This window comes from Chrysochloris asiatica, unplaced genomic scaffold, assembly GCF_000296735.1.
Source record: "Chrysochloris asiatica unplaced genomic scaffold, ChrAsi1.0 scaffold00092, whole genome shotgun sequence".
Lineage (NCBI taxonomy): Eukaryota > Metazoa > Chordata > Mammalia > Afrosoricida > Chrysochloridae > Chrysochloris > Chrysochloris asiatica.
The window spans coordinates 11158585-11174599 of NW_006408610.1; the positions used below are offsets into that span (position 1 = coordinate 11158585).

Below are 16015 nucleotides of genomic sequence, written 5' to 3' on the forward strand. Positions count from 1 at the left end.
CTGACTCTTCCCCTGCCTGAAAACTCTTGCTGAGACTTTGACTTGACTTCAGGTGTCTTCCGAAAGCTCACCTTCTTAGACAGGCCTTCTAAGACCACTCTTTGTAAAGAAAATAGCAACCTTGTCACTCTTCTGTACTCTTCCGTGCGCTCTCTTTTTTAGCATTTATATGCATTTTAGATAGATATGTGCACGTATTGATTTATTACCTCATTCCCTCACTAGAATGAAAGTCCATGAGGGCAGACACGTAATTATGATTACTGCTGTATCTCATGGCACCTGGCATATATGTGAGTTACATGTATTGTTGCTATGTGCCATCCAGTCAATTCCAACTCAGTAGCAACCCTATACAGTGTTTCCAAAGAGTGACTGATGGGTTTGAACCACCAGCATTGCAGTCCAATGCTTGTCCTACAGGACTCCCACATGCATGCTGTTAATAAGTGCTGTTGAGTTAGTTCCAACTCATAGTGACCCTGTATGGTTTCCGAGGAACAGCTGGTGGGTTTGAACTGCCGACTGTGGTTAGCAGTCCATTGCTTGTCCTACAGTGCCACATCAGGACTCCCACATATATTAGACACTGTAAATTGTTGAATGAATAAATTAGGAGCCTTTACCCTAAACAAGTAAGGAACTCTTGTGGCACAGTGGTTAAGTGCTTGGCGGCAGACTGAAAGGTTGGTGGACGGAACTTACCAGGCACTCCACGGGAGAAAAATGGGGTAGTCTGCTTCCGGAAAGATCACTTTCCTACCTCGCTGCCCTATAAGGAGCTGGTAGTGTAGTGTGTTACCAGTTGGGCTGCTAACCTAAGGTCAGTAGTTAGAATTTACCAGCCGCTCCTCTGGAGAGTGATGGGGCTTTCTGTTCCCTGTGAAGATTTACAGTCTTGGAAACGCTGTACCCAGACCAACTCTGTCCTATAGGATGTCTCTTAGTCGGAATCGACTTGACAACAATGAGGAACTTAAACAAGCAGGCTTCTTTCACCTGCTTTCACAGCATGGAAAGACCCAAGGTTCATCTCTTTTCAGGACTTGTAATATCATTTATTCATTCATTCAATAAATCACTGAGTCTTGTTTAGGTGTAACCCTCATTGTAAACAACCACTTAGCCTCCTTTGCTTCATGTGCTTATAGGGACAGGGATCTCTGTCATTCTCAGAGCAGTCATCCTTGCATGGGACAGCCAGCGGGAAGCTGTTGGTGTGTCATTTCAGCGCACTGATGTGACTTCTTGAGCTGCCCAGAATAAATGTACTTCCATTTGCACATGACATTCCTCCAAACAGTTGAATAAAGATCTCTATCATGCCTCTTCCCCACCCTCCGGCCCAAACATGCTAGTTCCTCCCATTGTTTTCCAGTATCATAGTCTTCCCCACCCTGCTTGCCTTCCTCAAGGTTTTGAACTCTCCAGGAAGAACTTAAGACTTGGTCTCATCAGTGCAGAGTGGTTTGGGACTCTCCAAGGAACCTGGGTTCATTCCACTAGTTTCTGTTAACTCTGCCAGAGACAACCTTGTTGGTGACAGTTGCCTTGGCAGGCAAACCCAAATCATTATATACTTTGTCACTTACACACGCACTCCCACCTCTTAAAGAATGATAAAGATGGTGGGATTTTTCTTTTTGTCTTGTTTTGTATGTAAGGTGTTTTAAGTTTAACACAGCTGCAGACTTGTAAACAATTAACTCGTAATCAATCTATAACCTAACTCCAAAACCAGTGAATATGGGTAAAGTTCTAGTTCCTGTCTCTGCGCTTTTTTCGACTGCCCTGTACTCAGTGTGTCTCATCCTTGTCTGCCCTACCCCATCTCTCGCCTCCTTTTCCTTCCTGTAGCCCCTTGCTTCCCCATTCCTTTGATCTCTCATTGCATCGCTTCCCATTTATTCCCCCTTCCACTTACTAGAAATGTAAAACTTATAATTCTTAACGTTTCTTTGCGTTTCCATCACCAATACCTTCAGCAAACTTAGAGACATAGGCAAGTACCACATTTCTCAAAAAAAACCCTTGAGATTAAATTGCTACTTATATGTGACGCTTGGTTAATTTATCTTGTGGTTGTGGGGAGAAAAAGCTTCCAGCCTACCTTGGGTGCTTCTGCACGATTGGACCCTGTTTCTGCCCGAATCAGCGGTTTCCGGTTGACCAGCGGGACTTCAGTGCCACAGCGGTTGCTCTCTCCTCTCATTGCCAATGCTGCCGTCATGTTTGGATAGAGGTGGTGGGGAAGGAGGCCAAGGCTGAGGGTGTTATATTTGAATCCATTTAGCCTTCTCTGCCTCTTCGGTGCTTCTAGCCCTGCTGTGGGTGTGTGAGAGAGGGTAACAACGAGAGCCTAGGGGGTCAGGGATTAAACCTTCATTCTTCTGGCCAAAGCCTCGGACTCTTTTTCTAAGTATTTTGTTGGAGTCCTGGTGCTGGATTGCAAGGTAACCAGCCACTCCTCGTAAAGCTTGGACCGAGGCACTTGAGTGCGCTTAGCAACAACAGCATTTTGTTTTCAGTGCCTGGGGAGCTGTGGTTTTGGGGTGCCTGAAGTTAGATTCCATGTTAGGCTTATGACAGGACCTTGGGGTGAGCCTAGGTTGGTCTCTGCCTTTGTTTGTCTGTTGCCCAGGAAGAGTTGGGTTGGACCCAGTACTTTCCCAAAGGGCATAGTTTCCAGACTAGGAATCTGACAGATTCCTTCCTCTGAGTCTAAATGGCATTGTACCCTCTTAGAATGAGTTCTGCTGGTGAGCTGGACAGAAGTTTTGATTAGTGGGACTGGGGAACTCCTTTGTTTCACAGACAATTCTTCTTAATCACTGGAAGAGGTCCACAGAAAGGAGGTAGGTGGCCGTCACAGTTACCGGCCCCGTGGCAGAGTCCCTGGGCGGCTGGGCTGTCTTCTCATCATGGTTTCAAAATGCTTCATTTTTGAAGGCTCCTCTCTGTTGGACCACTGCTGAGAATTTGCGTTTCTACCCCCAGATGAGGCTTTCTGCCCCCGTAAAGATTTACAGCCTCGGAAACCCTGTACAGGGTCACTATGAGTCGGAACTGACTTCACAGCACATAACCACCACCACCACAACCAGAAAGCACTGAACTTACCTCTCTCTACATAAAAGTCACCTGGGGATCTTAATGCAGATGTTGCTTCTGGGGCAGAAAGGCAAATTCTCTGCAGAGGATCCAGTCAGATGAACCCGTTCAGAGCCCTCCTTTTTAGACCTGTTCGCTATTAGGAAACTGAGGCTGATACTGGGATTACCTCAGCATGCAGTTCTTGCTGTTCCTAAGTGGTTCTATAGAGGCAGGCTCCTTGGGAGGACAGATCAGGTAGAATTTCCCAGTGCTACAGATTCAGTCAAGGAGCTCTGGTTACAAATCAGGCTGTGAACCTCACGATGAGCAGTTCAAAACTACCAGCTATTCCGCGGGAAAAAGATGAGGCTTTCTGCTCCTTTAAAGATGTACAGCCTTGGAAACCCTGTGCAAGGGTCACTATGACTTGGAACCAACTCACACAGTACTTAACACCAACAACAGATTCAATGAGGAACTCTGATGCCTGGGGAAGAGCTGAAGCAATGCCAGGCGTGCCAACATCTTTGCAAAGCTCAGGGAGGCCAGTAGAGGGGTGGAACAGAGACAAGTTGTCTACAGACGGGCTTGTTAGTGGGTGGGCATTGGGAAGCCTGCTCTGGATTTGCACTTGATCCTCATGGGCATTAAAGAATGTTTTGTAAACTGGGGTGATAGGACCGGATGTAATGTGATCAAAACAGACTGTTGGGAATTTTGGTCAGGATTAATGATTCTCTTTCCCCTATACCATTCACCCCCACCCTACCCACCCCCTTTGCTTTCTAAACCTTGGTTTCTGTCTGGTTTCTGTCACTTCTCTGTTGCACGGGGACACAGCTGTGGTGTGGCTCTTTAGGACTTCCTGAAGGGCAGTAGTTTATTATGAACCACAGGATTGGTGAGCTGGGAATGGGTGGAGCTCCTTGAGTCTCGTGGCTTGTGTGATGGCAGGTATTAGGTGGGATAGTGCCAGGCTCCCACATTTGGAACTCAGTGCCCTGGGCCCTTGGGGGCTGTTCTTGTGATCCTGGTGTGTTTTAAGAGACTGGATGATTGATTTTTACATTTCAGTGATTACTTGGGATAATTGCCCACTGTCCCAGATTTCCTTTTTGGCATCCCTCAATGATGAATCCCAGTCTCCCTTGGTGCATGAAATCTCCTGCCTCCTTTGGGAGGGTAACAATAACTGAGTATGGGTCCACAGAATAATGAGCTAGGAAGGTACTCATCTCCATATCAGGCCTCTGGGGTTAGGAGGGGACTTCTTTCAGGTCACAGCAAGTGAGTGGCAGGACATGCAGGCCATCTAACCACCTGGTGAGCCTCCTTTCCGCTGTCTACCTGGTTGCCATTCAAACACAACCGGCTCAGACTAGTGTCCGCATTGGACTCTGCTTCCAACTCCTGCTTCTCTAGGCCCTCCAGAGCTCACTGAAGGCAAAATGGAAATGCAGCTTAGGGGGTGGAGCCTGAGAGGTTTTCACTTGATCCTGTCACCTGACAGCCAGGTCCAAATCCTCACCTTCCCCGACCCAAGACTCCAGGGTCTATTTTTTGGTGTGAGGGAAGGCTTTCCTCCTGGTGGAAGGATTTTGAGAGATCCTTGAAATAGGAGCAGAGTGTATTTGGTGGGGAGGAATGAAGTTTAATGCCAGCAAAGGCACACAAATGAGATGGGGGCTCAGCTCTGCTAGGGTTCACCATCTACCCTGGCCCATTCGACAAGCCTGAAGCCTCTATCCTGTGTTCTGTGCTTGCCGGGGGCCATCAGATGACTGCCCCCAAGCCTGACATGGCTGTGCGGTGGAACCGGCTTCTCAGCCTCACCAGGCAGAAGCCAGGTCCTCCCCACACCTATGGGAGCAACTAGGAAGCTGCTTCCAGGCTTCTTGGGAAGAATCACGGGGTTTATGTTAATGCCTCCCTGCTTGCCCTCCCCCAGCCTGGCGGCTTCTCTTTACCCCAGCCCTGGCAGACAGCTTAATTACCGCTGCAGTGCCTCCACTTGCGTTCCTGGCTCCGTGAAATAATAAGGGATGGCGTCACTGCATTACCAGGCCCTGTGCTGGGCCTTCAGAGCACTGTTGTAGAAAACAAAAACATTCAGGGACACAAGCTCCTTGGTGAGATTTGTTGTTGTTTTTAATGTAACTTGGGACTCTGTTCCTAACTAAAATATTCAAAGATCTTTCTTGTTGCTAAAGTGCCTTCAGATTGGCTTTGACTCATAGCGACCCAGTATAGGGTTTCCAAGGAGCTGCTGGTGAGTTTTGAACTGCCGACCTGTGTACAGTACTTACCCTGCAGGACTCCAGATCTTTAGAAGTATGGGTTTTGAGGCTGCAAGTACCTATGACTGCTGTTACCAGAAACTTGAAAGTTCGGTCAGTTCATGGTCTTCCACTGGAAACAGATTTCTGATCTAGGATAGCGGTGTGGTGGGTGTGGAGAAAAATCACCCAGTTCAGGGCTCCTGATCTCTAGGCCCAACTCTGGACCTTACTTATTCTTCTAGAAAAGAGGGGCTAGCTTATTAGATCAACATTTTGAGGGGTGTGTGTATGTATGGAGTCCTGGTGTGTAGGATAAGCACTGAACTGCTAGCCACAAGGCCAGCTGTTCAAACCCACTAGCTGTTCCACAGAAACCTTATGTTATTGTTAAGTGCTGTCTACGTGGTTGTAACTCATGACAACCCTGTATAGGGCTTCCAAGTAGCAGTGTGCTTCGCCGTCCAGTGCTTATCCTACAGTGCCACACCAGGAAGTCTTACTATTGTTGTTAAGTGCCTTTGAGTCCGTCTGTCTCAGAGTGACCCTGTGCAGGATTTCCAAGTGGCTGGTTAGCTTGAACTGCCAGCCTTGCGGTTCAGGCAGACCTGTGGTCCAGTGCATTAACCTGCAGTGCCACACACACCAGTATACAGGGTCGTGTGAGTCAGAACTGACTCAACAGCGCTGAACAACAACGGTCTTTACAGAAGCAGATTTCAGGTTTTGTGCACCGTTTTGGATGAGTTTGAACGGGCAATTATTGGGGTATTAGCTGAGCACAAACCATTTGTGTCACTAAGGGATTGCAAACTATAGGTCACACTAAGCATGACCCCCAAAAAAATGTATAGAAAAGACTGGTTGTAAAATAAGTTTTGTTTAGTTGTGTATTCAGGCGTGCTTTTATTTTGTTGCACTTCGCAGATACTGCATTTTTCTGTTTCTGCTGTTATCAATGAAAGATTTGTGGTAGTTCTGCGTCAGACAAGTCCACTGGCACCATTCCCCCAACCTCTTGTGTTCACTTTGTGTCTCTGTCATATTTTGATAATCCTCATAGCATTTCAAACTTTTCTTAATGCTTTTGCATGCGTCATAGCCAATATTGTGTGCCACCAAAGTCAATTCTGACTCATAGCAACCCTGTACAGGGTTTCCAAGGACTGGCTAGTTGGCTTGAACCATGAGGCTTTGTGGCTAGCAGTCCAGTGCTTATCTAGGACTCCTTAGGGTTTCTGAGGCTGTAAATCTATAGGAGCAAAAAGCCTCATCTTCATCACATGGAGTGGCTTCTCACACGGAGTGGCTGGTGGATTCAAACCACCCACCCTGCGATTAACAACCCAATATATAACCCACTACGCCACCAGGAAGGAGCTCTGGTAGCGTAGTGGTTATGAGTCAAGCTGCCAACCTCAAGGTCAGCAGTTCGAAACTACCAGCTGTTCCGCGGGAGAAAGATGAGGCGTTCTGCTCCCATAAAGATTTACAGCCTCAGAAACCCTGTACAGGGTCCCTATGAGTTGGTACTTATCAACAACAACACCACCAGGACTCCTTAGTTGACATGTAGTGTAAATATAACTTTTCTGTGTACTGGGAAACCAAAACTTTTCATGTGAGTTGTATTATTGAGGTACTTTATTGAGGTGGTCACGGATCCAACCCCGTGATATCTCTGAGGTATACCGGTACCTGTACTGAGCTCCCAGGGGTAAAATGGATTTCTTACAGTGGTTTGTAGTTAGAAAGCCACTGGTCTACATGCTCTCCAAGGCCCTTCCAGCTTTTGAATATCCAACTCTTCCTCCATGGTTCCCCTCCACCCCTACCCCCCATGGAACTTGACTGATTTGTTAAGGTTTTGCCACATTAGACTATTGATAGGGCAAAACCTGACGATTTTATAACTAAAGCCACGAACTCCCCAGCATCCATCACTCCTGTGTGCAACACCTCTGGGGGAAGCCTGCATCCCCTCTGCCTTGGTGGCTCACACGGCATGGCCTTCCGGCTAGAAATGGATCTTTAACAGAGCCTGGCCCACTTAAAAGCTGACCTATTTAAAACCCATGAGCACTGAAAAAACACAGGGTCAATTTGATTTGAGTCTTCTCTTCTGTGCAAAGACTGGAACTTGAAAATGAAATTGGTCAGGGACTGACAAGGTTGAAACCAAAGCTACAAATATTTATTGAATTCTTGCTCAGTGAAGGAAAAGAAAACCAAGGTTTAATGCTAGTGGAGGAAAAAAAACCCAAACAAACAGGGTGTAACAACACTGTCTTTGGTTGATAGAAAATTGAGGTGGGGGGGTATGCTTTTGGCACCCCATCTTGACTCTGCAACAGATTAAGAGACTTCATGTTTTCATAAGGAAGCCTTGCAGGCAGCTTAAAACAAACAAACTCACTGCCACTGAATTGATTCCAACTCATAAAGACCCTGCTGTTGTTAAGTGCCATCGACCCATAGCGACCCTGTATACGGTTTCCGAGGAGCAGCTGGTGAGCTTGAACTGTCTACCTTGCAGGTCAAACGTCTTTGTGGTCTGGCGCATTAACCCACAGCGCCACGCCAGGACTCCACAGAGGACAGAGTAAACTGCTCCATAGGGTTTCCAAGGCTGTAAGTCTCTAATGGGGAGGACAGCCTCATCTTTCACCCTTAGAATAGCTGTAGTTAGCAGCCCAGTGCTTAACCCACTGTACCACTTTGGCTTTTTTGCAAGCTGCTTAGGTGACTCTGTTTCTCCTCACTCCTGCTTATTAGTAAAGGTGTGTCTGGAAAGGGAAGGCAAGTGGCTTTGTCAAACATGAGACACTTTTTAAGTTATTTCATTTCACCTAAACCTAGGAAATGGAGGTTATTGCTGTGGGAGGAAAAGAGAACTCAGAGAGGTGGGATTTGAACCAGTTCTGTCTGACTCCAGAGTCTTCCCTCTGCCGGCTGGAAGTGCTGGGGAAACAAACAACTGTTGTCACTCGTGCGTTTCCTTCTCTCTGCATCCTTCGTGTCCCATTTTCATCACTGTGGCGTGGCCTTCACGAGCATGTGACCCACGCTTGGGTTAATGAACTCTGCTGTCATCATCTTGAAAGTCTTCATTTTTGACCAAGTGATCCCATATTTTAATTTTGCTGGGTCTGGCAGATCATGTTAGCCAACACTGGGATCAATCAATATGAAGGGGATTCAAAAAGTTTGTGTGAAAAAATGAATTTAAAAGATAATGGAATTTTTTCCCATGAACTTTTTGAAGCAAGCCCAGTCGCATTTTGCACCCCCATTCTTGGTCTTTGTGGGCCCTTCTTCAGCTCTTTAACAAGACCTACCTATGGTGGAGGATTTGAAGAATGCACTCTACCCCATTCCTGCTACCTGCCACATTGGGCTGTTACTGTTTACTGGCCATTGTCCCCTCCCAGTTCTCCACCGCACCTCTTGTTGGCAGTGACCCGGTCTGGGCTTGCAGTGGTCACATGTGCCCTCAGCACTTGCCCAGGTGAACATTGCAGGAACCACCTGGGTGGAGGAGCCATCTCTCAGGGGCTCTTGTTTGAGGCTGTGAAAAGCATTGGGTTTGGTGGGGGTGGCAGGTAGAGTGTGCACAATTGACCTGACCCACCCCCACCCCCAGGAGCTATGCTTGTGTTAGGACCACAAAATGAATACATATTTTAAAAAAATAAAAAGCATTTGTTCTTGTTTATAAAAGGTCGAGTTGGCTCTTTAACCAATTAGTTAAGAAAGAATTAAGTTTCACAATGGTGTGACTCACGTCTGCACTCACAGCTCCTACTGATGGCCCCTGGCACAAACAGGACATTTGTTAAGCAGTTCTTCTGGTGTCTGGCCACCTGCTAGGCTGATTACGGAGAAGGACAGTCCCTGACCTCTAGGAGGATCGGATGCTTAATACTTGATTAAATGATTCATGCGGCCACTGCCCTCAGCCGCCCAGGATGCTCAGAGCTGGGTGCCTGAAGGCCCCTTTGCTTCCCGGGGAGGGATCTTGAACTAGATTTGCAGTGTGTGGGGCAGAAGGGACAGTCCAAGAATGGAGGTGCTCGCATATCATGCTTAGGAACTTGAAACTAGGAATGTGTTCTAGGCTGGAGTTTGTGCTTCATAGGTGAACCGGATACATTATCCCTTTCTGCAGAGACAGAAGCCTTGATACCTCTGGGTCAAAGTGTCAGGTCCTTGAACTCCAAGTCAGTACCTGAGCCCTATAGTCCAAGCAGCCTCCTAACCACATCTGGCCCCGCCATTGGGAGACAAAAGCTGGCTTGAAGTGACTTGAGGTGACAGTGACCCACTGTTGGGAATGGACAGGAAAGGTCAAATGTGACATCTTTAAGGACAACATTTCCGTTTTGAAACAAGCAGTGGTGGTTCATATTTATAATGGCGCCTCTGCTCCCCCTGGGGAGAGGACTTGCTCTCAGAATGAGGTTTTCAGGAAATGCAGGAGCCGCCATTCCACTCTCCTTCCTGAAGTCTGGCTTCTTCGGAATCTCCAATGCCTTCTGGTTGGTATCCCTGAGACGGCTGAATAGGAGTAGGAGGCTCCTCATGAGACCTTACTGATCCTGTGTAGATTTGGCTTGGATGGAGGGAGTTGCTGAAAAAGCTCCTTATACAAACAGTAATTCCAGTTGTTAGACCAGAGAAAGTAACCACATTCAGGTATTTTTAAATGGCCAGTGGAATTTTGAGAGAGTCTAAACCCAAAGTACAAGTTTGCAGTTTAATTTTAACTTTGCACTTTGCTCACACCCAGGACTTGGCAGGGGAGATGGGCCTTCGATTTTTGGGAGGGCAGGGGTTCCTTTTTAAGCAGAACACACCCTGGCTGTAAAAAGGATGCGCTCTTCGCATTGAAGAGTTTTGGAGAAGTGGCCTGCCCAGTACAGAGGAGAGGAAGTGGGTTGGAATTGCAGCCGTTTAGAGTCCAGGTGGGTTGGAGGCTTTGAAACATGGAGCTCTGAGAACAGATGCCGCCCTCTGTGAAGCCTGGGGGATGGACTCTTGTGCTGGTGTTCCTGTTTTGTCTTGTGTGATGTGTTTCCAACTCCCAGGCAGTCCCCCATGTAATGCACCACCCTGCCTTGCTCTGCCCAAGAAGCCACGTGGCTTTGGCGACATCAGCAACCTCCAACTCTGAGCCTTGGCCCCACCCCCACCCCCACCCCCAAACAGTGCTGAAAGTCGGCCAGGAAGGAAATGCAGAAACAGTGGAGACTCCAGAGACTACCCCCCCCTCCCCCAACACACACACACAGAGCCCATACCGTTAACAGCCACCTGGTAGGTCAGAAACCACAGAGTTTCCCAAGTGCCTGGAGGAAAGAACCCATGAGGTCTTTCCCAGGCCCTGCTCCAGATTGGTGGTGGCCTCCTCATGGGAGCAAGGTTTTGTTCTTTGGTTACTGAGGCAGTGTAACCGGGGTGGGGTCTGCTGTGGGTAGAACAGTTGGAAGAGAGACTGGAGCGGCAGTAGCAAGGGTCTAGGGGACTTGTAGTTGGATCTGGGAGTGCTTGAGTCCTCCCATTTTGGGGAATGTTGAGAAGCCATTTGGGCACCTTCCTCACCTTAGGTTGGTCAAAGAGCGACTCCGTTCAGTTCAATGAACTCTTGGGATTTTTTTCAATGGGGAGAGTTCTCCTTGGGAGGGTGGTGAGGATCAAATGTGATAGATATTCTGCATGTGAAAGACTGAGAACTGGACTCTTCTTAATAAACATATAATTAGGAATGGTTTTTTATTGTACCCAAGAGGTGTGGGCTCCACGTTAAATGTGGTGGTGTGTGTAGGTTGCTGGGGACTGGCCTGGTCTGTCTGTAGAATTCCTCGGCTGTCTGCTCCCAGTAGCGTCCTCAACGCCATCATGGGTGGCAGGCCACATTGTGCCCCTTTAGGAAAGAGGTCAACTTCCAGGCAACTCCCTGGACTCCCCAGCAGCCTTTGTCTCCTTGGCTAAGGAAGTAAGGAGAAGGCCTTGACTAGTTTAGAAAAGCCACATCTGAAATCTTTTGAAGAGGGTGGACTGGAATCCCTTCTCATATTTTTGTCTTTCTTTGGTGGAGTTTAAAGAATTCCCAGGGCCTTCCAAGGAAACCGATTGCTAAAGAAACCTGTAGACCTTGTGACTCTAGTGTTTACTGCAAATGAAGGCGATGGGTCCCCTCCCCCAGGGCTGTTACTCCCCCTACTTTTTGCTCTGGTCCCATAAGGCCTTGCTTCCTGACTCTACACTGCTCCCCTGCCTGTTTTTCACAGGTATTGGTTCCGGTGATTAGAAGCCATTTGGCTTCTGCTGGGGGTTGAAGGGGTGGAAGGGAGAGCCAATGGCATGGGGGATTGTGGGTGGCCCGTGCCTAGGCTGAGAGCTGAGCTCCAGGGAAAAGCTGCCTGCCGTGCTCTGGGCCAGTTGCTGCTGTTCTGGTGAAGTGATCAATACGCCTCCATCCACTAGGGAAAGATGAAAGCAGGGCTGTCTCGGCCCTGAGACCCAGATGTGCCCCTACTCTGCCCATGGGCAAAGTGGACCAAGTGGGACCGTACAGTGTGCTTGTGGATCTGTCTCGTCTCCAAGTCAACTTCAGGAAGTGTTTGTGGTGGGCAGGTGGAGGTACTGTGTTCTGGCTGAAGTGACTGGGCCAGGCATTGTAGGGGGTCTCAAGCACTAGGTTCAGCTAGGAGGTAGGGGGGTCACCCTTAAGGCACCTACCGAAACTAGGCTGCTGGGAAAAGCAGCTGGACTGCCCTAGGGCAGGAGTGGGTATCTGGGCTGTCCCTTATCTCCCTTGCTGGCTCCCCTGGGACACACTTCGTTTTTCTCTCTCAACTTGTCTGTCTTCCGTCTTTTCTGAAGTCTGGAACTTTACCTTTAACGCTCTTGTATAAGACAAGTCTGCCTTGTAAGAACTGCAAGGCAAAGTCACTTTCTATTAGTTGTTTCCACCTCCTTAAAAATAAAGGATTTCGGATCCAAATTTTGGGTAAGAAGAAAAGAGGCCAAAGGACAAACCTGCCTCCAGGGAGTTGGGGGAGGGGAAGAAGGGACAGAGGTGCCTCCAAAGACAGACTTTTGGACTGTGCCAACCTCAGTGTTTAATGATGGGCCCGTCCTGGGTTTATGATTTCTCTTTTCTCCTCCCACATCTACACCCAGAACCCTTAAAAACAATCCACAACCATGCCATCCAATAAGGTAGCTGTATATGGCTCTTTATATGTACATTAAAATTAAATTGTGTTTACAAGTCAGTCCTCAGTTACTCGCCATACTTCACGTGCTCAGTATAGCCACATGGCTGCTCTATTGGGTGGCACTGGTGTAGAGTGTCCTTCTGTCCCCGCCATGGGACAAACTTAACTGAATGACCACGATACCAAATGCCAGCGCCAAGTGGCCAGAGTAGGTATGTGTGTGTTGGGAACCATCGGCAAGTGACCTCCTAGGCTCATGGGGGATGAAAGGAGGGAGGGGCTGAGGTAGCATCCAGGTCTGAGTGGTGATGAACCATTCACATGGGGAGATTCGATACTGTGATTTTCAGCTCAGTGGGCCCCAAGCAACATTATAGCTGCTGCAGTCAGGGGCTATGGGGTGGGTGGACTAGGTGTTTTATTTTTAATGGGATTTGGGGAGACAGTATGGCAGCAGGGTTAAAATGAGATCATTGTCACCCACCTACCAGTGGCAGCAGGGGCCCACTAGATTTGTCCAGCAAAGGTCCCTGTTGGAAGAGGCTCCCTGGTTTTGCAGCCCTGCTCTCTCCTCGGTCATGCTAAAGGCAGACCAGGGTGGGTGAATCCATCCTTTGATCATTGCAGTTCAGTGGTCCGGAAGAGCCAGAAGAACTGATGTGTTTCAATCCAGTGTAATTTGGAAGGTTTCCCAGTCCGTCTCTTTCTCCTCCCAGAAAGCCCTGTAACAACTTTCTCTGGCTGCAGCCCCCGTTCCTGCATCCATTCATTCTTCCCTCCTTCCCTTTCCAGGTGAAAGAGCTTGTCCTGGACAACTGTCGGTCGAATGAAGGCAAAATCGTAGGCCTCACAGATGAATTTGAAGAACTGGCGTTCTTAAGTACAATCAACGTTGGCCTCACCTCAGTCGCAAACCTACCAAACTTAAACAAACTTAAGAAGGTAAACACAAGTGGTGAAGAAAGAGAGAGCACATGTATAAAGGAGGGTGAGGGTGAGGAAGGAGGGACTGGGTTATTACCTGCTGTTGAGGGAGCTAATTGCAGGTAGAGCCAGTGCATGCAGCAGCTTGCTGGATAATGCCCTGAGTCTATTCGCCTTTCCTCACTCTAGCCCAGGTATCTCTGAGCTGAACCTTCATTGTTTCTGCTTCTTGTCTCTCTGCCTATTGTTTAGCTTGAACTAAGCGATAACAGAATCTCAGGGGGCCTGGAAGTATTGGCAGAAAAGTGTCCGAACCTCACGCATCTAAATTTAAGTGGCAACAAAATTAAAGACCTCAGCACAATAGAGCCACTGGTAAGTCATTCGGATCCTTCTTCTCTGAACTGGGTGAGTTGTGGGGAGGAATTGGTACCAGGGAATGCTGTTTCTCTTACTTGATTTGATTCTCGTTCTATGAAGGAACCCGTTGGGCTGTTAACCATAAGGTCAGCAGTTCAAATCTGCCAGCTGCTGCTCCTCGGAAAAAAAGCTAAGGCTTTCTGTTCCCATAAAGATTTACTGCCTTGGAAACCCTATACAGGTTGCTATGAGTCAGAACCAACTCCACGGCACACCATCACCATTATCATTCTGTGAGCGAACCCTAGACAGAATCATGGAAGTTGAATGGCATGACCAAGTCCAATAGCCAGAGTGAGCAGTCAAGGGTGAGGACCCTGGTCTCAGTTTCTGGCCTGAAGCTTTTTCCTTTCACAGTTTCTGCTTGGCTTTGGGAACCTGAAGCTGCAGTGTTTTCAGACTTTGTAGCATAAACTTGTGTCCCTCCTCAGAGGGTAAAGTAGGAACCACAGTCAAGGATTAATCTAAGTGTGGCACTGTGGGTTAATACTCTGGACTGGAAGGTTGGTTTGAACCACAAGGTTGGAGGTTCAAGCTCACCAGCCGCTTCTTGGAAACCCTATACGGGGTCGCTGTGAGTCGGAACCGACTCGACGGCATTTAACAAACACCAACACATCTCCTTGGGTAACTGACCAGAAGCTAGTGACTCTGAAGGATGGGAGTAGCCCTGTCCCAGCAGTCTGGATGACAAGGGCCTGGGGTAGCGGTCACCTGTGTGCTGCAAGAGCCTCTTGTGGATGGCCCTCTACGTGACACGGCAAGGAACCACCTTTGGTGAGACTGGATCAGGGCTGCAGAGAGCCGGCAGTGTTACCGACTCCTCAGGCCCTCAGCTGGAAAGGGAAAAGTTCTGGTCAGAATAACCGGTTATTTCTACATGACCAGGATCTGAGTCACTGTTTCCTTGATTTCAAGTACAGCCTTTTTTGCTGTTTTGTTTGTTTGAATTAGATGTTGACATTAATAAACATGTTTCACCACACTGTGTTGTAATTATAAGGAGCCCTGGTGGTGCAGTGGGTTGAGTGTTACTGGGCTGCTAACTGCATGGTCCATGGTTCAAACCCACTAGCTGCTCCATAGGAGAAAGATGAGACTGTCTACTCCCATCAAGATTTCGTTTTGGAAGCCCTATGGAACACCCAGCCCTGTCCTTATAGGGTCCTCTGAGTCAGAATCAACTTGGTGGCGCAGTGGGCTTTATTATAAAACATACACACGAATCAGCTCATAAAGCATGCGTCTTAGAATCACAGAAAGATAGGACATTTTAAGAACTCTGCCTGGGCTTCCCTTTCATGGGTGTGTAGGGTGGAGGCTTAGAGGTACCCTTTCCGTCTGGTATGAGTTTGGTTTGCCAGGATTATTATCCCAAACATACTCCTTGCTCTCAGTAGAAACCCAAGGGGCTGGCTGATGGGGCCAGGGTGGCAGGACACCTGGAAGCTAACATCTCTCCTGTGTGTGGAGCTAGTTAATATAAGTATGTGCTTCCCATGGAACTGCTCTTCAGAAGTTGTAAAATGTTCTGACTCAGTCACCACTGAAGATTAGAGAGCCTTCTCTGTCCCCACCCTGCATATATGTTGTAGTCGTTCCTCTTTGCTGGTTATCTTGGTGAAGTGTTAGGCTTACTTCATGGGCTGGTGGGGCTAAGTGCTGTCAAGTCAGTTCTAACTCATAGTGACCTTGTATAGGGTTTCCCAGGAGCAGCTGGTGGGTTTGAACCACCGACCTTTTGGTCAGCAGTCTAGTGCTTATCCTACAGGGCCATGCCAGAACTCCACCTCCTGGGGTAGTAAATGGCTTTTTTGTTGGGGTGTTAACTCCTGACCTCTGTGCTGAGAATGAACCAAGTCTCCCTTAGGAGATTGATTAGAGAGCTACTTGACTCCCAGCATTGACCTCAAACGCCAGTGGCTTTCCTCTCCCATGAGGTGCGGTCTAGTCAGAGTGGGGTTCAGCCTGGGACTAGGTTCATGTAGACACAGTGTGGGAGAAGGTCAAATTGCAATTGTTACTCGCTGTGTGGGCCTTTCACTTTTGGGGCCTCAATTTCCTCAGTCATCAAACAGA

The 16015-nt window shown here is 48.1% G+C and overlaps 1 protein-coding gene across 1 annotated transcript in view; it reads left to right on the top strand.

Annotated features, from left to right (window-relative positions):
* The window catches only part of ANP32A (acidic (leucine-rich) nuclear phosphoprotein 32 family, member A), a 41179-nt gene that overhangs the window by 19834 nt on the left and 5330 nt on the right, over positions 1–16015 (top strand). Inside the window, exons 2-3 of the mRNA XM_006866552.1 lie at positions 13385–13534; positions 13769–13891. Of these exons, the coding sequence (XP_006866614.1) occupies positions 13385–13534; positions 13769–13891 (273 nt within the window). The remainder of the gene's footprint in view (positions 1–13384; positions 13535–13768; positions 13892–16015) is intronic.